This window comes from Sylvia atricapilla, chromosome 2, assembly GCF_009819655.1.
Source record: "Sylvia atricapilla isolate bSylAtr1 chromosome 2, bSylAtr1.pri, whole genome shotgun sequence".
Taxonomy (NCBI): Eukaryota; Metazoa; Chordata; class Aves; order Passeriformes; family Sylviidae; genus Sylvia; species Sylvia atricapilla.
In genome coordinates, this window is record NC_089141.1 from 45,872,534 (window position 1) to 45,895,213 (window position 22,680).

The 22,680-nt window shown below is 35.2% G+C and overlaps 1 protein-coding gene across 12 annotated transcripts in view; it reads left to right on the forward strand.

Moving 5' to 3' along the window:
• PAN3 (poly(A) specific ribonuclease subunit PAN3) overlaps positions 1–22,680 on the forward strand; it is a 79,222-nt gene that overhangs the window by 36,370 nt on the left and 20,172 nt on the right. For 11 of the 12 annotated variants that reach the window (XR_010742926.1, XM_066313119.1, XM_066313122.1 and 8 more), the window contains 7 exons: positions 6,552–6,702; positions 14,050–14,297; positions 14,874–14,978; positions 15,636–15,693; positions 16,803–16,964; positions 17,127–17,243; positions 17,364–17,465. Coding sequence is in view for 11 of the 12 variants with exons in the window: in XM_066313119.1 (XP_066169216.1) it covers positions 6,552–6,702; positions 14,050–14,297; positions 14,874–14,978; positions 15,636–15,693; positions 16,803–16,964; positions 17,127–17,243; positions 17,364–17,465 (943 nt within the window). In the remaining variant the exon portion in view is untranslated. The remainder of the gene's footprint in view (positions 1–6,551; positions 6,703–14,049; positions 14,298–14,873; positions 14,979–15,635; positions 15,694–16,802; positions 16,965–17,126; positions 17,244–17,363; positions 17,466–22,680) is intronic. The other variant, XM_066313120.1, reaches the window with a different exon arrangement.

Consider the following 22,680-nt stretch of genomic DNA (forward strand, 5'->3'; position numbering starts at 1 on the left):
GATTAGAAGCAAAAAAACTTAATGCTTTTGGAGGTTGGAGAGGCAGTAGCCTGAAACTTGAAGCTTCTCACCAGAAGCAGTTGTCTTCTCAGTGTCTGTGCAGTCTGAAGAGGTGTTCAAAGAGTGGCAAAGGGAAGGAAGCTCAAGGTCCCCATGCTTTCTGAAGTTGCATAGCTTCCCATGGAGATGTGGGCTTTAACAAAGCATGTATATGTATGCACATGTGATGGAAATATGAACAGAAGGATGTGCCAGCCATAATAAATAGAATTGGAGGAGAAACAGGAAGGATTGAAGAGAAACTGTGGAGTCTGGCAAGACTGAAGAAGGAAAGGTGTTAAAACTTGCATTGTAAAATAATTTACTCCTGCATGACTGTGAATTTATAATCCAGATCTCTTTTGTTTAAATATGGTGTTACACTTACCTGATTAAAGGTGAAGTCTGCAGAGTGAATTGTACTCTGGGTTGTGCATGAAAGAAGCAAACTATCCAAATAAAAGTTTGTTTTATAGTAATGTATGCTACCTTATACTGGGAAATTATATACTGGGCTACTATATGTGATATGTATTATAATAGCATAAGGTAATCGTCCTTAAAATAGTAGGAATATATACATGTTAGTTACACAGATTAGTTCTTATTCACTATCAATAACTGATTTTTTTTTTTGCTCAAAAAACAAAGAATCATAGAACTTAATTTTTTCAAGCATGTTGCATTACGAGCATAGACGTCTAAGATTTTAGACATTTTTACAGTACTTTGAAGGATTTTTGTTAAAGAAACATGAAAATATTCCAGATCTAATTTTAAAGTTTACTTTTTAGTGAGATCTGCTTGCCAGTTGTAGCAAGACTTCGCGAACAGTTTTGTCTGAGCCTGTGTTCTGGTTTATAAACCAATAAATCTTTAGCGAACAAATTTTCCCAGTTTTAATGAAATTGACTCTTAATTCTTCTGCAAGAGTAGTAGAGTAAATTAACTAATAATGTTGGCAAATTGAAATTTATTAGAGCCTATTGTTGGAGTGATGTGATGACTTGTCACAGTAATTATAGTAATATAGCATGTTACACAAATTAAATAGTGGTGTAGAAAGATATTTGCTTTGAAGTCCCTGGCGACTTCCTGTGTCTTCTGGGTTACTCTGACATCACAAAATGCATCCTTTCCTGATGTTGTGGCTTACAAGGAATCCTTGGAGGAATTGCAACAATGCTCTGTAAAGTGTATCTGCTCATATAAAACCTCTGCCCATTAAAAAAACAACAAAGAAACCCCAAAACCCGTCAACAACAAAATAGCAACATGTTAAGCTCAAGAAAGACTTCTAGATTTTTCTGTATTCCTAAGAGATATTATGAAAACTATGCCAAAAATAGACTGGTAAAGGAGTGCCCTGCTTCATAGCATGGGTGTGGGTTAATGGTGGTTTTCTGTAACCATTACACAATTATGTAATTTGGGATGTCAGAACAGATAAGCATGAATCTGGAAGTGAAGGAGAACATAAAAAGAGAACAAAGAGGCTTGTATCCAGTTTCTAGCATGGTGAGTACATTAGCACATCCTTCTAAAATCAAATGAGATTGGCCTACTTTTTGAGTTAGATAGCTGGCTTTGTTTGAATGTGGAACCAGAAACGAGCTAATGAAGTACTGTGACAGCCTCTGAAGCTGATGTGGTGTCTCTGCTGCTCTACAGCTGTGCTGAGAGGTGCTAAATGAAAAATGAGAGAGAGAGAAGGGTGGTTTCCAGTATTCCTGTGGGATCCCTGCATGGCTTTCCAAAGGCTTTTTAGCTTTGTCCCTGTGTTCCAGCTCACTTCTGTACTTAAAGGCACTTTGAGGATTCATTTATTGGTTAGTGCAGCAGTGGGGCCTTGCAAATTTATCACCAAGGAACATAAAGACAAATCATATGTATTAATTGATGAAACAGGAGTTTTGATATTATTTCTGGATTACAGGAATCTGTTACATGTTACTCCTTAACATACACTTATGTCATATGCTGCTGTGTTGTCCTTCCAGTGAAGGTCTTCAGTTTAGATCCTTGGCTTGCTCTTTGCTTTCATCTGTACCTTCTTTTAAGGAGCCTCAGATTGTTTTGGGGTGTGGTTTTTTTGGTGGTACTCACAGAATATTTTGTTTCTTCCCCTCCATGCTGTATTTTAATTTTATTGCCTTTTATTACCTGTAAAAGCATAAAAGCCACCAGAGAAAGTCAAAGCTGACTGGTGACACAAATGAGTTGTTTAATAGTCCTGGCCTGCTTTTGTACTTTTTTTGGTTCCATCCTTAGTAATTGCATCATGGCTAAAATCAGCCTTCATTTGGACTATTTATTTTTATTTATACATTTTTTTCATTCTGATGTACAGAAGTAAAGGAATTGTTTTTTCTAAGTGGAGCTGGATGGACTCACTCTTGTGGTCTGTCTTTGGAAGTTTCTTTGCAAAGCTGACTGAAAAGAGGCACAGTCATAAAGAATCTGAAAACAAGGTATTTAGAAATTTCTTCATGGAATCATTCTGAGAATGCATGATAGAGGTATTCAGATAATAATTAGGGAAGTTACTTCACTGCTTTAGTTTGATAGCATCTTATATTAATATACTGGAAGGAGGATGAGATTTCAGTTGGCAGGGTTGAGAGGAAAAGGGAATGATGGCAATTTTAGCAAAGGTATCAGTTAAAAGTTACCTTAGGTGGTTTGCTAGAAATACATAATGTAGCTGATATAGCTGTGCTTCCTTCTCTTCAATGTTGTTAGTTGAAAACATAGTTGATTAGTATTTTGAGGTTTTGTATGTGCCTTTTTATGGGGCATTTGCATTAGAAACTGAAAATAGACTTGTTTAACACAGTGCAGACAGTGCTAGTAGGCTTTTTTATTGTTTTGGGTTTAGAAGTACATTTGCTACTTTTTAACATCACAGTATTGCATAATCTTTACGTGAATCTTGCATGTCCATTCTTCTGGTTACTCTTGAAAATGAGTAAGTTTTCAATACCCCCATTTTCTCTTCATATTTTACCTATCCTGATTCATTCTGACTTAAAATTTTAAGCCTCAGCTAGCATCAATAAGCTACTTTATTCCGTGATGAATAATTAATTACTAATTAAATGAAATTTGTTTAAAAACTGTACTTGTGCAAAATTTAAATGTAATACAGAATGAAGAAAATGTTTTCACTAAGAAGATAATAGGTTATTTTCATTCTTATAAAAGTGGTTTTTTATGTCATCTTGGGAAGTTTGGTAGGACTCCAATGCAAAGACTGTAAGAATACTCTTGTTGGTTTCTAAAGCATGGTTACCATTTAAACAGATTTTTAAGCTTACCATTGATCCAAATGTAAAACTAAAATTGGGATTTATACTTTGTATTATGAGTTGACAGAGTGAAAATAGGGTGTTTTTGCAGGCCAAGAATATAATATTTTGAATCATTGGCCATTAAGAATGTGGCTTTCTAATTTTGGCATATTTGCTTGGTCATTGCTGCCAAATAGTTATCTACAAAAATTCAAAAGTAATTAAAATATTACATATTTAAGAGCTAAGAGTAATATTACATTCCCTCAGTTTAGTCACTTAATCTGGCCTCATTATTTTAATTATCTTCATGGAAGAAAACTGTTTTCAGAAAAATATTTTACTTTAGATAAAATATTTTTAAAGGCATAAAAGTTTTTAAGAACTGCAGCTCCATGTATATGTAATGAATTTAAATGTGGATTTGGGCTTAAGATTCAAATTATCTGACAGTATTTGCTAGTTTTGACCATCAATCACTGGAATTTGCTGTATTACTTCGATTAGTTCATTCTGGCTAGTGACTATGGAACTTGAGTATTTTTTCTGTATTTAGGAAATGACTTGAAGATAGAAGGGTCTTTTAAAATGGTAACCAAAAGTTAAATCACTTTTTTTGCCAGTGGGGAAAGTCTTGGATTGCAGCCTCATGTTTGTAGCATCACAGAGAAGTAAAACAGGCTGCCATAGTATAGGGTCTGTCTTCATGAATCAAAGCTGCTTACTCATGCTCAACATTTTCATCAAAGTTTTGTAAAAACAGCCTAATCTTGCCAGGCTTTGATGCTCATCCTGAATTGTGATACCAAAAAATGGAATGAAGCTAAATTTCCATCAGACTTGACCCATTGCTGTTTGTAATTCTACAGCACAAACCAGGTCGGCTCTAGCAGATTCCTGGGTTTGACTTTTTCATTTGGAGAAATTTAAACACCTACCAGTTCAAGTGGAGCTTTTTCTTAAAGTGGAGTTGCCTTTAAAAATCTTGATGGTTATAGATAACTTTTAGTAAGTACCTTTAGTAAGTAACTTTTAGACATGAAAACTTGTCCATAAAAATTTGCAGAGTGCATTGGAGTTGCATTTGCAGATGTAGGAGTTGTTTGAATCAGTAGGTGAAAATAATAAGAGTTTAGCCAAAATGCCATGGGTGGAATTTTGGGAACTCTCTCAGTTGCTCTAGGGAAGTCTGAGTTACCTTCTCACTCCAAAAGAAGGTGTCTTTGTCTCTGCTTGCATGCTTCAAACCTAACGCCACGTGCCACCCTTGTCGGCTGGTTGATGTAGTGTCTAGATGTGATAGAACTATGGATATGTTGTTGCTGCTTTTAGCAGTGGAAAACTGTGGATCTTGTAGATCTTTGTAAGTATCTTCTTTTAGCAAGATAATACAAATTCTATCCCTTGTTCTCCCAGTTGTTTTGTTTGATGACTGTTTAGCTCTATCATTGTTTATACTATACTCTTTACCACCTCTAATTTTCTCCAGTTTCAGAGCAGATTTTGCTGAATGGTTGCATGCCTTTTTTTGTCTAGAGGAACACCATTCTCTTAGTTATTCCTGTACCTAAATTCAGATAAGTCCAGAATATTACCTTTTGAGTATAAATGTGTCAGTTATGTGTTTTCAGTCTGTATAATTCAACTTATCACTTGTTTTGCTTTCAGTGTATATATTAACATGTTTTCCTTAACTGTGGTTAAAGAGTTTTAAAATTCATGTGAACTCTTTACCCATTTAAATGTTTTACTTCACAATCTACATATTTACTTACAGCTGTTCCATGAATATTCAGAAACATGCACATGTAAGGTGACAGATAAGGTGGTAAAGTTGGTATCATAAAGTGGATGGGGGTTAAAATTTACTGTGTGATCAAAGGTAGAATATTTTTGCTATTTGCTTTTAAACCTTGGCATCTTCTTTAATTTTACAACTTTGAGAATCTTTTTCAGTGCATTGAAATACACTAATACTATGATATTTGGTAGAAATACTCAAATAAAGGTATTAAAACCCAATTAACAGAAATTCTTCAGATATTTCCTTCACTATCTAAATTGATGTTCACACTTCACTTCTTATTTGGCACCAACTTACTTTCTCTATTGTTACGTTGTATTGGTAATTTAACTAACAGTTGATATATTTGGTTATTTTAAAATTGCCTGAAACCAAGGTAATCCAATATAATTTTCTGTAAAAAAACATTATGGATTATCTTAATGGTAACCCTTGTCTATTGGGAGCTGTTGCTGTCTTCTTATTTTACCTAACTTGTTTAGACACTTTTGAGAGGTACTCTGCAGATTACTTAATAAACTAAATCCTGTAATTTAATAATCTTCAAGCTTTCAGAGTGTTCACGTAGTAATTGATTTTATTTCTTGGCTTAATGTAGTTTTTGTTCCACTCCTGTCATTTGTAATTGGCTGTCCAGTGATAAACTTTTTGCCTTTTGAGTTCGAACTGGGATTTTCTTTTTCTAACCCTCCATACCCCAAATCAAACAAAAAGCTCACCTCAAAACAAGCACCATGATCCCAAGCTGCAAAACCATCTGCACTGATTTTAATAGAAATTAAAATTGCTTGAGTGTGTTTGTTTTATATACTAACAAATACTGATGTTTGGCCATCATTCTGCTTCTATTTTTTTTCTGTGGCACCAAATTAGACTTTATTATTAAGGGTGGTAGATAAATGAAACAGGTAATTAAAGCAGCAGTTAACTTCACAAAAAACCTGAACATACAGATCTATTTGAAATAGAGGTGGGGTGACTTTACTAGTAGGAGTAAGTTTTACTCCTGTAATTTGAATTTGCTAGTAAGTTAGGGATGAAATTGCTGAAGTCATGGGGGTAGCAGTCTGTCCAGCTGTGGCAAAGCTTTCTCAGTGTCAAATCTGTTCTCCAACTTGTAATGTAATGCTTTTTGAGGAGTGGAAAGCCTTTTGATGAAGAGTATTGTATGAATTTGTAGACCAGCTGCTCATATGGAAAATTTGCCTATACCACTTCAGACAAGCTAAAAACACATCTAAATTTGTTCATGTAGACTAGCTTCCAGTATTCTTTGTTCTCATCAGCAAGCTGCATGTACCTTAAAAATGCCCCCTGTACTAGTAGGCAGTTCTAGAAAGTATTTTCTATCAAACAGGCACTCTCCATCCCTTCTCATTTAAAATAAACATTTAATTTATTATTTTCTTTTTAAACAGACACCAAATCCTTCTGCAAGTGAGTTTATTCCTAAAGGAGGCTCAACCTCCAGGCTGAGTAATGTATCCCAGTCAAGTATGTCTGCCTTCTCTCAAGCCTTGTTCTCTCACCCCTCCATGGGAAGTCCTGCTACTGCTGGGTTAGCACCAGGTAAGTTGAGAGTAATGACTTCTAGTACAGTGGTTTGTTTTGTCAAACGTAACCCTATATGTAGTTGTCAGATTTATCAGGTGTAAATGTAGCTACCTCCTACTTTAGCTCTTAATTTTAAGGCAAGCATTAAAAAGCAGAGGACCTTTGGATTTATATTCCAATAGTATGGAAATGACACTGCAGGCTGTGAAATCTGCTCAGCCACAGCAGCATTGAAGTTAACAACTTACTCTGCTCTTTTTGGGGAAAAGGATTGCTGAGTTATCACATACTTGTCGGAGCAGTACCTGAAGGTGATTTAAAACTACCCATAGTCTAGAAATGTATTGTAGTCTACAATACGTATGATTTTGGTTTACTGCACAGTAATTTGCTCTTTTTTATTGGTTTCTAGACTGTGATGTAGAAGTAATTTCTTGCAGTAATAATGTGCATATGAGTACTTAAAAATCTGGATTAAAAACACAAAGTAGAAAACAAGCTAATTCTATAATACTGTACCTTGCAAAATAGTGTTAATTTTTTATTGTATCTGTCACATGTAATATCACTTTTAAGGTCAATTTATAGTTATTTACCAGGTGTAAAATTACTGAAATGTGCTCCATGCACTCATTGAGTGACAGGTTTTTTTACACATTTAAAAAGTTCAGGCCCTTCATGGATCCTTTAGTTTTCTGTTCTTAAGATGTTAACTTAATTCTAATAATTTCGTTTAAATAAAATTAAAATATTTTTAATATATAGCCATCAGTAAATCTGGATATTCCCACTGTAGATTCTTTAATGAGTATCTATGTGCTTAAACCTCCAGCAGTCCCTTGTGGTTACCGAGAAGCATTAGGTAATTGCCAAAAGGCAGACAGACAAATGTTATAAATGATTTTTTTAAAACATCTGTTGGCAATTACCATTTATTAAAATGAATGCTGGTCTTTCTTGATGCTAGTGTCAGTGTGACACTCTGAGGTAGCCTCTCGAGGCATCAGTAGAAGCCAGCATTTAGCTTGCATGTAAAAACGTACCAGAGCAGTCTGGGAAAGGGATTGATACTACTGCTGACCAAATGAACATGTTGTGGTACTGTGTCTGCTTGATCCTATATTGTGCTGTACCATCTTATTGGAAAACTGTTGTGTTTATATGCCTCTCAGCCTTGTCACCTGGATTGAAAAGTGTATAAAGGATTAAATAGAATACAGTAAAATGATCTACTTTTGGAAAGTGTCCAGTGGGGTCTCAGAGGGATCCTTCACAGTCCAATTTCTTTACTATCTGTAAGTAATACTTGAAAGGATAAGTAACACTGATGAAAGAAGTTCACAGCAATTTCAGCTCCTAGAAATAAATATAGATACCAATGCTGCATACTTTCTAGCCTCAGATACTATTGTTTGTTTATGGACAAGAGGGATGGGGGAGTATTCATAGGAGCTAACTTCAAGCAGAGTTGGCTTGTTTCCCTGCTCTTCCTGTATAACTAAAATGAAAATATAGTTCAAAGTAGAGATCTTCATTGGATTCTCTGATTTTTTTTCTTCTCTGACTGCAGAATTCTCTGAACCTGTGTCCTCTGTAAATACTGCTCACAGACATTTATTTTTATTTAAATGTCAACATTAAAGCTGTCAACAGGATCCATCCGCACAAATTCCTGTTACTTCAAGGTCAGCTAGGAGGTGCTCTTTCTAAAAAATTAGGCTCTTGGATAAGACAGCAGTATCTTTGTGTGGGGAGACTTAACCACTTAGATCATGGTGGATAACAGAATAAAAAATACTGAAATGCATTCAGAAGTTGTCATGATAAAATCGTTGAGATATGTTAGCTTTCAATAAGTGAAAACAAATTCAAATGAAACCTATATAAAGAGTTCATAAGAATCTTCCTCTGAATAAAGATAAGTCTCCTTCTAGTTAAAGAATGCATACTCTTCAGTAGAATAACTTTGCAGATTTAAGTATTTATGTGAGATTGATTGCTTATTGTAATTTACAGGGTACTGGAGGAAATCAAAATTTCATGAGAAATAAGGAAATGTAGTAGGATTATTTAAGACTTCCATAGTTTTATTCACCCATAACAAAATAGCTAAATTATGAAAGCAGTCCTTTAGTTTCCATTTTGATGATAGAAAAATGTAAGTTCTTTCACATATCTAACTTTGATGAACAAGCTTATTTTGCCCAGTCCTGTGTAGTTGCATTTGAGTGTTAGTGTCATTAAAATATGCAACACTGTGTATGAAAGAAATTGATAAGAAGTGATAAGACATCATTGCTGTGTTGAACTTGAGAGAGAGCAGATGTAGAGCCCCCAGTAGTGAAAAATATGTGGGTTATACCTGAACAATGATGCCTTTTTCACTGATGGAAGCAACAGCAAATTGCTGTTACTTCTGTGTTTAGTCCAAGTCAGGTTCTGAGCTTATGCAGAATGTGGGAGATCCCATTTCTGCTGCCAGTCTGAACCTGCAGGCTTAGGAGGCAGGAGTGTGAAGGTGTGTCCTTGTGCTTGTGTCCAGTTGGCAGGTCTCCATTTGTGATGAGCTGCAGGAGTGTAGTCAGAGCCCACAGCCCCGGCTGGAAATGGAGCACTTACAGCTGAGGTGGTTTGTGTGGCTGAAGGCCCCAAGAGCTTATTCCAGCCTCTGGGATCAAATATGGTGCAGATGAAGTTCTGCAGCAGTTCCAGAATAATGTAAGAACAGAAGGCAAAGAGGCTCTAAAATGATCCTTTTTTCCCAATTAAAACTGAAGAGAAAGAATTGATGACTCAAATTGTTTAGGCAGTGAAGCAGATTTAATTAACTTGAAAATACACAGCTACAGTGCTAATGACCTGATAGAAAGCTTACAGTAAAAAGCAATAGTTAATGAATTTAAGGATGCTACTTTAAGTTCTTGAAATCATCTGATATTATAATGTATTTTGCTTTGTCATTCTTCAAAAATTTACCTAGTAGTCTGGGGTATCTCTGAAGTACGGAAGATTAAAGTGATTAAATGTTAAATGTTAAATTTTTGACCTCTGAATGTGTTATAAGCACTAGAGGCATAGGGATATGGTAAATTAGCAAGTGCGTAGGGAAAACGTCAAGGGTTTTTTTAAACCTTTAGGTTTGTAGGTCAACTGATTTGCATACATGTGAGCTTAATGACATCCTGCCTAAGTTGCGAATTCTCATTAAATCAAAAAGTGGTAGATACTGAGTCATTAAGAGATCATGCTTAATGCCCTTTGATCCTGATTTTATCTGTGTGAGTTCTCAGATTCAAAATACAGCCTAGCTTTTAATTCAAATACATTGTGTGCTACAAAGCCATTTCCCTTTCCTCAGTCACAATGAAACTTCAAAAATAAAAAACAAGGCAAGAAATGAAAATATAAGAATTGAGGGATATGTATGATCTCTCTCTTTATGGAAAAAGAATAGCATCAGGAGCTATGTGTGTGTAGGTAGCCTGCACAATCACTGAATGTTGGGAAAAGATCTTCAAATCCCACAACCATTTCCATGTTGGTGTGACACCATGACAGCTGCATACTGTGCCACCTCTTTTTAGACATAAAGGTGAAAGAAGCCCTTTCCCCTTGTAGTTAATCTTTTAAGATTGTATTTGACTTCTTCATTAAGTATATTAAGATTCCCCAAGACAAGCAATGAAGAACTGCCTTTTCTGGTAGAAAAGTCTCAGGAGGGACAATTTGAAACAGGCTGTTGATGTCTGTCATAGTATTCCTGCTGACATTTGAATTTTAATATAGGAGACTCTTGAACTCTCTCATAGGGAAAGCTTAATGTTATTTGTCAGGATCACTGATATGAGAGAGAGAGATGCAAACGTGTATATATACATATGTATATATATATATACGTGTGTATGTGTGTGTATATATATATATATATGTAAATTGTAAGTGGATTTTTAAAAGCTCATTTTTTCTTAGGCCCTTAAGAAGAACAGGCATTTATATAAGTTGTGCTATTAAAATGAGCCTAATTCTGTGAGGCATGGTTCTGTTGTTACTATTGCATGTTTAGTAACATATTTTTCCTTGAGTATGGGTCAGTTGGAGTATATAATCACTTGTTAATATAACTGTTTTCCTTTATTTTCATCTAATTCTATTTGTTATGGTTAAATATTAATTTTAGTATGCTTTTAACTGATTGAAAAACTAATGAAGTTGGTGATATTTGCTTGAGTTTGTGCACTCTATTATCTGCATTAAGTACTTAAATGTGCGTAAGTTTCACTGTATCAAGAGTTTTTCAGGTTTTTTTGTTACATTGGGCTTTCAATAATTATTTAGATTGTGCAGAATGTAATGGAAGTCTCTCAGAAGAATCTATCATGTTCAGTATTTGTTGTCTCAACCTGTCCGTACCCACCACGGCACGAGGAGCAAAACTCTCATGGTGTGTGTAGTATCTTGTTCTAGTAGAATAAAACCAAACTCTAGTCAAGCTTCTTTCATCTCCTGAACTCTGTATGCATAGTGGCAAATAAGGAGGCCATATATTCTGCCTGCCAGATGATTTTCGCTGAACTCTCAATGTCCTTTGAAAGTGAGGTCTAACTAGACTGGAAGGCCATGTGAAAGGATTAGTGGGATGCTGGGATCCTTCTCTTTAAATCTTGCATTAATACCTGTGCAAAGACATTAAGAATTTGTGTGGGTAACCATTCTTTGGCAGAAATAAATTCTTTTAAAAAGTAAAACTTTAAAGTGGAATTTTGAAATTGTATCTGTAAAAACCACTAGAGATCTTGTTTGTTCTGGGAAACTTGTAGTAGGTGGTCACAGTATAATTTTAGCAAGTTGCAGGTCTTCACTTTTCTGTAAGATGCTACTTACTGTCTTGTACATATAGTGCTTATTTTAAAGTAGAGAGCTCTTCAGTTAATATGTATCATCAGTGTATATGAAGGCTGCTGAGTTTTTATTTCATGATCCCTACAGTTGGCTGTTTTATTGAGTTACGCTTGAAGCCAGTTATTCCTGTCTTGGTTGGGATAATGTGCTTGCAAGGACTTCAGTTAATACTGCTTTATTGGAATAGAGTGAAAAAGTCATGTCAGTAACTTTCCATAGATGAAGAGAACTCTTAGATATGATGGACTGTAGAGTTGCTTCAGTTTAATGGTCATTTTAATAATTCTTTGGCTTTTAATGTTAATACATTGTTTCCTTTGAAATTGATCTTTCCCCCCAGTGGAATAAGAATTAATTTGTATTTTAGTATTTTGTTAAAAATGTAAATCTACAGTAGCTGTTGAAATATTGAAGTATTACTCAGTCACTCAAGGTAACTTTTACCTTCATGAAAACTTACTCTCCTTTGTAGAATAAATTGGTGCTTTCGAAATACGTAACATTCTACAGTCATAGAGTTAATTTCTGAACAGATTTTTCAGGAGACTATTTATGTTACCATTTTGTAGTGCCTATTGTAATTCACTCTTTAAGTTAGTACACCAATTAGTAATATTCTACAATACTGCTTATCTATAAGGTGTATGTACACACAGGTATGTGTATTAGTATAAAGAAAAGTTCTAGCGTAGAAAAGTGCAGACTTTTTCCTTTCATATTCTTATATTCAACACTTTTATAAAAAGAATAAGTGACTTAAAAGATGCAGTTAAAAAGAAAGGCATATTATTTTACCACAGTTACATTTTAAAAATCTTGTTCATTTTGTTAGAACTTTTCACTTTTGAGAATCAAAAGAGAATTGTGCTGAATTAATAAACAGGGTTTTTGAGATGCTAAAGGAGTAAATGAGAGGAGCTAAATGAAAGGTTACAAATACTCTGTTAATTTAATTAGGATAATATTGCTTCAAAGTAATTTTTCCCAAGCTACTGCTTACTTGTTAATACTGAAACTTATTTGCTTTTGTCTTTTGTTTTACAAAAGAAAAAAATGAAATGTAGGAGGGATGAGATTTAGGGACATGATACAAGTGTGAAATCACTCCTACACATTACTGATGATGCATTTTGAGAACTCTGCATACAGTAACTTGTGATTGAAGTTAAATCAACTAGTTTATGCAGCTAAAAAGTGCAAAAAAAATTTGTCTTGGTTTCATTAGTTGAATATTTGCTTAAATTACTCTGGTTACTAGAGCTTGTGGAATTAATTTAATCAGATACCTGAGTAATAACTAACAGTTCTTAATTAGAGAAAAATTCTCAGCTGTCAGTAGAATGTTAAATATGAAAGTTTTGTATCTTCTTTCAAGAAAAAGGTTTAGTGTGACTAATACAATTCTGACTGTCTAAAAGAGAAAGTACATCCCAGACTGAACTGAGCAGTAATGACTTTCAAAGATGTTTTCCTTGGTGCTAATCTGAATGCCTGAATATGTCAGATCTTCTGCTAGTAACTCACTCTGCAAGGAGTTTTTTTGAAGGGTTATCTCTTCCTCAGCAGCACCCTGGAATGTCTATTTTACACCTAATTTCTATAAATAAGCAAATCTGAGAATTCTGCATGCAATAACTGTTGAAGTAATTGGACTGTTTGGTAACTAAAAAGTGTGTGTGCAAAAAAGTTACCCTTGTTTTTCTCAGTGATAAACTTTGTTTAGAAGCAGAATTTCTCAGGTGTCAGTAGACTTGCCCCTGTAATGTTAAAGGTGAACACCAGCCAATAAAATAATTTCAAATAAATTAGAAAATCCCAGCAGAGTGGCTTAATAGACTTCATATCATGAGATGTTACCTACCTTTACATATTAAATAGATCTTTTAGGATGATTTTTGAATGTAATAATTGCAGGAAAATAGGTAATTACTCCCCTGAATTTATTAATAATAGCATGTTGTGTATTATTAACACACTTATTTGTGTGCTGTATTGCTGGAAACATTAATAGTTCTGGAGTTCTAATAAAAGGTACATGCATAATTAGGTGAAGTGTGTTACAGCTAAGCAAACTCCATTGACTGCTCATGTAACTGTTAAGTAAACATTCACTTATATAGTCATTAATATTTTATCTTTTTGCAGTTGAATGAACTACCTCTTAGACACAGCATTATTTTGACTTCGCTTCCCCTTTCAGTGACTTTTATGTTTTTCATTTCAGTTCTTCATGTGTATATTGTAAGTTCCCAAGCCCTATCTCTCTACAGTAAGCAAAGATTTTTGGGAAAATATCTGTTCAGTCATGCTTTTGCTGTTTTATCTCTCAAGGATTTCTATATCTATATGGAGAGTTATGTTTCTCACCTGCTCAGAATATTATTGTAGTGGAGGCTGCTTTTCTGAAATTAAGTTTTTTTGATGACAGATTTGATCAAGAATATCTTCTTGTGTTTCTTTAAGGAATGTCACTGTCAGCAGGATCTTCTCCTCTTCATTCTCCCAAAATAACTCCTCATACATCTCCTGCTCCTCGAAGAAGAAGTCATACTCCTAACCCAGCAAACTATATGGTGCCTACTAGTGCCTCTGCGTCTGTCACTAACGCTGTCTCTCAGCCTCCATCTACTGGCCAGGTGATCCAGAAGGAAACAGTGGGTGGAACAACATACTTCTACACTGATACAACTCCAGCACCTCTCACAGGAATGGTAGGTTGGCTTTCAATGCACAGCTGTCTGGAGTTTGTAAGTGCTGCATTGGTTGATACTACAGATATTATTTTCAAGACTATAAACTGCTTATTCTGTATGAAGATTAGGCCTTTTAGTTATTTTAGTTCTCCAAAAATCACTGAAATATAAGGACCAGAGAATTTTTTTTTTTATGTACAGCTCTGTAGAGCTTTCTGGGGTTTTAACACAGCAGCAGCAAGAAAGCATTCTGTATGTCTCAGTGGATACATACATAATGAGAAAACATCAAGAAGTCAGATTTTTTTTTAATAGAAAATAGCTTTTATATTTACAGTGGTGAGGAAAAGGTGGTTACAAAACTGTTAAAATAACTATGTACATATATATATACATATATACCTCCCTCTCCCTTGAAATCATTAGACGCGAATACCATATAAAAAGTTGTAGCGTATCTGACAATGTATTTGTAACTTGTACGGTACGTGAGGATTGCATAGTTCTGTAGTTTGAGCTGAAAAAGTGAGAAAAATCTTCATGTACCTTATCCTTGAGGACTTTAAAAAGCTTCTTGAAATATTTTATTTTTAGGTTTTTCCAAACTACCACATCTATCATCCAGCTGCTCCTCATGTTGCTTACATGCAGCCAAAAGCAAATGCACCTTCCTTCTTCATGGCAGATGAGCTCAGACAGGTAAGATGGTAGAGAGTTTAAAGGAGAAATGCATATCTTCATAAAAGATAGAAAGTTGCTAATGGTAGAAGAGAAATAGACACTTGCAATCTGTGCAGTCAGTTTTCTCTGTGGAGAATTTGAAAAATCAAATCTTGTAGTAGGTGAAGTACAACAGAGAGTGGGGTGAGTTACAACTTATATGACTGTAATCTAATCTGTGTGCCATGATTTACTATTTAGCTCAGTGCTATTACTGATGTGGTTTTTTTCGGTGTGCATGGGTTTATTTTTGTAGAATTATTTTAAGCTGCAATACTATTCAGTTTTAAAGTCTCCCACTGAAATGAATTGTATGCAGTATATGTTAGTTGAAGAGCTCTTCTCAGGGCTCATCATCTCAAGGCTGTCTGTGAGTGCTATTTGTTTCAGCTTTACTTTAGTAGGTGCCATTGTCAGTGCCAGCTATAGCAAATGTCTTCTGAAGCTTCTTCAAAAGTTTAGGTATTTCATCATTCAAATTTTCAAGCTAGTGGTCTTCTGACCCTCTCTGCCCTAGACACTTGCATCAATTCTCTGTTTTAGTACAGGTAGCTAGTACTTCAAAGACAGTGTTTTCTTAAATTACCAAAAATAATGAGCTGAATTATAATGTTCAAAACTTAATTTTTCCTTAAGGAACTCATCAACAGACACTTAATAACTATGGCCCAGATTGATCAGGCGGATATTCCTGGTAAGTGTTTCTCAAAACTTGAAACGGTGATCATGTTTTTTCTGCAACCATGCACATTCATCTACATTAATAAAATCTTGCAAAAATGCCAATTATTTTTTATTTTTCATGGAGCTTTAATAATTGGCCTGAGCCATTATTAACCAAATGCAAAATTCAAGAAATACGAACTATTCTTTCATCTTCTATTGTAATTTTCTTCTGTTTTGGAACTCCTTAACAGTTAGGAATACTTCAAATGACTGAAAAAGGAAAAATCAGTAAGGCAGTAAAGCCTTGTGAAGAACAGTTTTGTATTACTTTGTAGATATTAGGTATGTCTTTAAATGATGCATATATTTTTCAAAGGTTATATGTAAACTAGCCAAGCAGTTTGTTTTGAAGTGACTTGGCTAGTATATCAGAGAAGGCTTTGTACTAGTTGTCAGGCAAAAGAACCATATACTGTTTCCTTTGATTTGGCTTTTGGGGAGTTTACATTATGCAGTTTGATTTGAACAGTTTTTACTTGCTGTCTTGTAAATGTGTGCATAATACAATAATGATGCAGTTTATAAAAATGCAGTTTAGTGTTTTAATCCAGATGAAGTGTGAAGGTAATCTCTTAATGTGATTTGTAAACCTTTAGCACTTCTCTCTTCCTGTTTTCTAAACCAGTATTTTAAAACACATAAGACTGATGCACTTTTTTTCTGATAAAAATGGGGTTCTTACTGTGGTATGAAGTCTGCATGGAAATTGGTGCTTATTATTGAATCAGTGTAAGAAAAACCCCAGAGAAATACCATTCACAAGGGTGAATTTCTAAGGTAAATGAGAAGATGGCAGATGGAACTGTCCCTTTATTCTGTTGATGTTACTTGATGTAATGCTTTTTCTGAAGACAGTAATTTTAGCTCTATAACTTCACTGATACAAGATCACTTCTAGAAACCTACCAGTGTGCTGGTATTAAAGCAAAAATAGCAAACTTCAACTTCACATGCACCTAAAAGATGGTGGAGATAATTTATATGTTGGTGAAAGTAATTTTAATTTTCTCTGCCTCTCAGTAACTTTCTCCAAGTCAGCTGAGGCCTAATGTATTTGTGTGTATAAACTGATTGTAGCAGTTCCTGCGGAAGTCGACAGCTACCACAGTCTCTTTCCTTTGGAACCACTGCCACCGCCCAATCGGATACAGAAAACGAGCAACTTTGGCTACATTACATCGTGCTATAAAGCTGTCAATAGTAAAGATGACCTGCCATACTGCCTTCGGAGGATACATGGTGAGAGAAGTTAAGTTGTCTCAGTAGGACTAGCATTCCTAAGCATACCAGTCATATTTCTGTGTCTGCTTGGTTCTCAGCAGTTTCAGATTATATGGTAAAGTAAAATTTTCTCATTCTAAACATTATACTTTAAACCATGGGTTTAATTTTTTTTCCTAGGTTTTCGTCTTGTTAACACAAAGTGCATGGTGTTGGTTGACATGTGGAAAAAGATTCAGCACTCAAATATCGTAACTTTGCGTGAAGTGTTTACCACTAAAGCTTTTGGAGAACATTGTAAGTTTTTTTTGTTTTTTTCTTTCCCACTGCCCCACACCTCCACTGCCCCCAGCTGATGTGTTGGTACTATCTTCAAATGTGCTTGAATTAATAAATATCACTTGTTCTATTTTTAAGCTTTAGTGTTTGCATATGATTTTCATGCTGGAGGAGAGACTATGATGAGCAGACACTTCAATGACCCTAGTGCTGATTCCTATTTCACAAAACGGAAATGGGGTAAGGAAACCACACTATCATAAATATTTCTGTACACTGTTTCCAATACTTCAGCAGTAAACTTCTGGTCACAAATACTTGTTCAGCTTAATTTTTTGGCTAATCAGTTCTGTCATACTGAATGAGTGATATGAGAGAACTCTTCTTCACCTCCTCTTTGTAAATTTTTTTTTAATTACTAAGCAAGTATAACATTGATGTCAACATGTAAGGGAATTGCAGCTTTTTGAAAGAAAAAAAAGTTGGAACAAAATTGGGAGCCAGGAATTTTTGGTGTCCTTATTGCAGGTCTGTCAGCAGGTAATGCCTAACATTTAATGGTGATGAGTCCAAAATTCAAAAGATACGCTATGCCAATTTGATGCTTGCTGTTTAGGTGTTCTACCCTGCTGATTTTTTCCTCACTATGTATTACGAGGAATAACTCAACAGTATTATGTTTGATGGTTTGAAATGTGTAGTACTATTTAAGACCAGAAATGGATTGAAAAATCCCTGTACCATATTCTTTTCAGATACCAACTTCACATCTTAGGTCTGAATTTTTTTTATCATGTTTACACATAACTTAAATGGAGTCACTAAAACTAGTTCAACATTCTGAAATAAAATCTGTTGCACGATGGTCTATGGCTCAGCAAGTAGCACAGTAGAGCTCATATGCTTCTGCAGTCAGATGTTTGGAACACAGTAGTGCCACGCTGAGAAAGAGAGATGGTCACTGCTGAATGGAATCACAGAAAGGCTTAAGGTAGAAAAATACCCCGCAGAGGTTTTTTGAACCAGCTTCTTGCTTGATGCAGGACCAGCCTTGAAACTGTATCCAGCACTAAGGATGACCAGAGGACTGTGACGTAGCCTTTTTTTTTTTTTTTTTTTTTTTTTTTTTTTTTAATTACAGCAGATCTTCCCTAAATATCTTTAGGCTCCTAGCATATGAAGAAAAACAGAAGCTAAGGTTTTTTCTTTCTTGTGCCTTTTGAAATTAGAGCTTTCAGCTGTGAATTCAAAGTGTTTCAAAGGTTGAGATGTAGAACTTCACTTGGTTTTTTCTTACATCAGAGTATAGCAGTTTTGAAGTGTGTGAATATGTTCAAGGGCTTGAAGGAAACCTTATGTACCTTCAAAGACTTGTGAATACCTTACATACTGCATAATTCTCACTGACTTTGCACTGAGATGACCAGTATAAGTGGAGATGGAACTTGATTTCCACCACTAATTTTGGTGGTAGTATCTCAGATGGAGGAAACCCTAGTGATGTGTCATACCCTGTGGCGAATCAGAGAGTGCAGTTACAGATTCAAAGAGCCTGATGTGAAACTAATTTGATGAGATTAAACTGCAAGATCTACTGCCAGGTTAATGGCTGTTACGTGCAGGACTAGATTTCTGAGCGTTTCCCAGTCATGGTTTTCAATTTCCATGTAAATCAGTCCTTGTTATGTTTTTGTATCTCTCTAGAGAATCACAGAAGAATGATGTTTGTTCTAGATAAAATAATAGAAATTGCAATAAAATTCTTGGGAACGCATTCTTTTGTCACACTGGAAAATAATTAAGTTTTGGTCCTATAAAGGGCAGTCATGTCTCGTTAATCTATCAATGTTCTTTAGAGGAAGATCCAGTAGATAAGACCTTGGAGTTTTCAGTCAAGTCCAATAGAATCTTTAAAAGTACCTAAGTATTCATGTGGCAGAGAAAGTTCTCAGTTAGGGTAATGCCTGGTTAGAATATTGGAAATAGAGTGAACAGTGAAGATCACAAGGTGTCCTGGGATTTGTATTTCTTAATACATTCATTTGTTTGCTCTGAAGATAAATGATCTGTCAAAGTTTGCTGGTAGTACCAAACTATTTGGATTGTTAGAAACCAAGGCCAATTGTGATTGACTGCAGGAAGGATCTTACAAGTCTAGAACTCCTACTGACAATATAGCAGGTGATGCAATGTAAGCCAGTGTGGTCAAAGGAAAAGTGTAACTAGCTTTAAACATTAAGTGATGACCTCTGTTGTGACTGTTGCCACTCAGTAACAGGTCTGAGACCACAGAAAAGAAGAAAATACTGTCCTCATGCCGAATAGCTGTAAATAGGAAATAGCTTGATATAGCTTATTAAGAAAAGAGCAACTAAATGGTAGATGTTGTAGTCAAGATGTGTGTGCCTGATAGACTCCTATCTGTAGCCGTGGTCCTCTTCATGTGTTTTGAAAGGTTTAGAAGAACAGCGAAGGAGTTGAGGAGACAGGTGTAGAACAGCTGGATAAGGAACAGCAAAGTGGAATATAATGGGGTTAAAAATGACTGGAATATGGTCTGAAAAATCATCTGGAATAATGAAGAAATGAATAAAAAATGTTTTATTTCTTCCAGCCTAAAACTAAGGACTTACCAATGAAACTAGACATGTAGTAAATTCAAAACTTGTGTAGAGATAATTAAGTCATGGAACTTTCACAGATTATTGTGGACGTTTGCCTAGGTTTCAAGGGGCAAGTGGGCTTACTCATAGAGGAGAAATATTTGGGGACTGCAAAGACATGATATTTACCTCTGGGCTGCAAATCACTGGAGACTAATAGAATATTCTACTTGTTTATATTTATACACTTCAGTATTCATGGCAAGCTGATTTTAGTGTATGTGTCTTTGGAACATGCTCATGGGCTATCTGGACCCTACTTCAACTTTCTTTTAGGCAGAAATAGGCAGGAATAATCTGGAAAGTTGGAAACAAGACGTCAATGTCTGTTCAAACCAAAGTATTATTTAATTAAAATGAGCTGTTGCAACAGAACTTACAGGGATATGAAGGGAAGATCTGTCTCCTGACTATGACACTTACTATCTGCTCTTTCACTCTTTTTTGTAGATAAATTAGGAGAATAGTCATCTGAATTCCTAAATTTTGCGGAATCTTTCTGCATATCTTTGCTTTGGCCTTTTTTTTTTTTTTTTTTAAATAACTGCTGCTTTCTTGTCTGGTCCTCAGTAGAAGGAGCAATTTAAGAAAGAAAAATAAGATTGCATACCTATAACTTGATTTCTCAGAATTACCTGCCTTCACGGATCCTTTCTCCATCCCCTCACAGAGTTTCTTGGCCGTCTGCCTGCCTAGAGGAGACTCCCAAGAGAAGCAGGGGAATGGATGGAAGTTGGGTACTCTGCAGCATGAGGCCCAGATTAGTACAATTGCTTTTAAAGGTTTTAGGAGGCACAACACTGTGAACCTGATCAGTGAACTCAGAGAATTTGATTTCAGGTATGCAACCTTATTTATGTTGAACACTTCAGTTGGCAACATGAGACCTTGATAGTTAAAAGATGAGGATTATGGTTTATGTGGCTGTCTTGCATGTCACTGGTGTCAATGTGGTCAGTCTTGAGTGTTTTCTTCTTGCCATGTTATTTACAGAGCCTGTTACAGAAATACCTTGGTAGAGATTTGGTGTGGGGGAGAAAAATAGCAGCTTACATTTATTTTTATACTGTAAACTAATGTCTCTAACTTCTGAATGCAGTAGAATTTGTTGCTTGTGTTCTTTATTCGATGATACCTCCTCTTCCTTCAGATGGTACAGTGTGATAATCTAATCTTGTTCTGTCATATTTTACTAAATTTGCACATGTTTTAAAATCAGGAATTTGAATTTTCAATTAGTTGCTACTCAAAGTGCATTTATTTGAAAAGTTTCTTCTTATTTTATTCTCACTTCTTATATTTGCCCAAAACACTTCTTCATACTCTAAGCATTAAATCTGTTGTTCTGGAACTACTTGGTGTTCTTCCACCTTTTTTTATATTTCTTAGCTTCAGATTATAGTCCATATTAGTGCATTTATCTCTGCTGAAATTATGTTCTTTGCATTAGCAAGTTAACCCGAAAGTACTGAAATGTTGCTCTTAACAGTCCAATAAGTGAACGGTAAAACAAATTCTGAATGTATGTATTTTAAAACTTAACAGCCAGAGAATCCTGGCAAATTAACAGTAACTCTTGACAGCTGCCAGAAAGGTTTGTCCTGATGAGTTTTTGTATTTGGCAGAGATAAGCATGCCTTTGATATGTCCTTTGGTCTGCTTTTAAAACACTGAGTGATTAAATGTTGGTGTACATGCTGTTAGTAGGAGTTTCAACAGCACAGTCTCTGTTTTTCAGCAAACAAATACTTTCTGATTAAGATAAGCACAGTCCGGGAAACTTGCTTTGCTTTTGACACATTAATAGTAGTATGTCATGTGCAAAAATGGACTTCACTGCTGACTTTACAGCTTTTGCATCCCCATGTGCTGAACGTTTTTTCATAAAATACCCCTTCCATTGAAAAAGAAATAAGTTGTGTGATGACTAGATGAATAGTGTGTGATGAGAAGTAAGAATATATGAATATTGAAAGTCAGCATGATGTTTTTCAAGACAAAATGTGATTAATAATTATCCTAAAATACCTTTTCCAAAAGCGGCAACTTTTTCAAAGTAAGTTCAAGTTTTCAGTAGCTTTTGAATTATTACAAAAAATAATGCTGCAGTCTAGTAGTTCAGGACCTTTCTGAATGTTCAAAGCTGGGAAATATAAAGCCAAACACCAAGTTTCCCTGAAGGAGAAATGAAGGCTGCTGCATTTGTCTTGTTTTTAATACTTTTACTTAGGAACACCAAGTAAACAGTGAACAATTCAGTTCTAAATGTTTAAAAAACTGATTTACAAGCCTGAGAGGTTCAATTTAGTAAACAGCTAAATCTTTCACAGTTTTTTTTTTTTCCCTTCATAACTTGTGAGAATTGCTGTTTCTTAGTGTGCTCTCTGGCAGTTCCTGATGATGTCAATCAGGTCTTACTGCTGGTGTTCCTAGGTCTTACTTCCCACTCCAGGACTATTCCTGGATTCATACTTGCTCTGGAGAATAAGATTTCATTTGAATGGTTCTTATAACAGGCAAAAACTTGATATACACATGCACACCAGTATAGAGGGTAATTTTTTTGTTCTATTGTCATCAGCATACCACAGAACTTAAAAAATAATTGTCAGCATTTTATTTATTTATTTCTGTTTATCCCAATGTGGCAAGGAAAAATAATGGGCAATCTCTGTTTTTGAAATGGCAGGTTTTAAATGTTTAATCTTTTCCATTAGTGGCTGTGTTCTACATCACAGAAATGAAATTATTGAGAAAGGTAAATCTGCCATGCAGTAAGTGGGAAGGACACA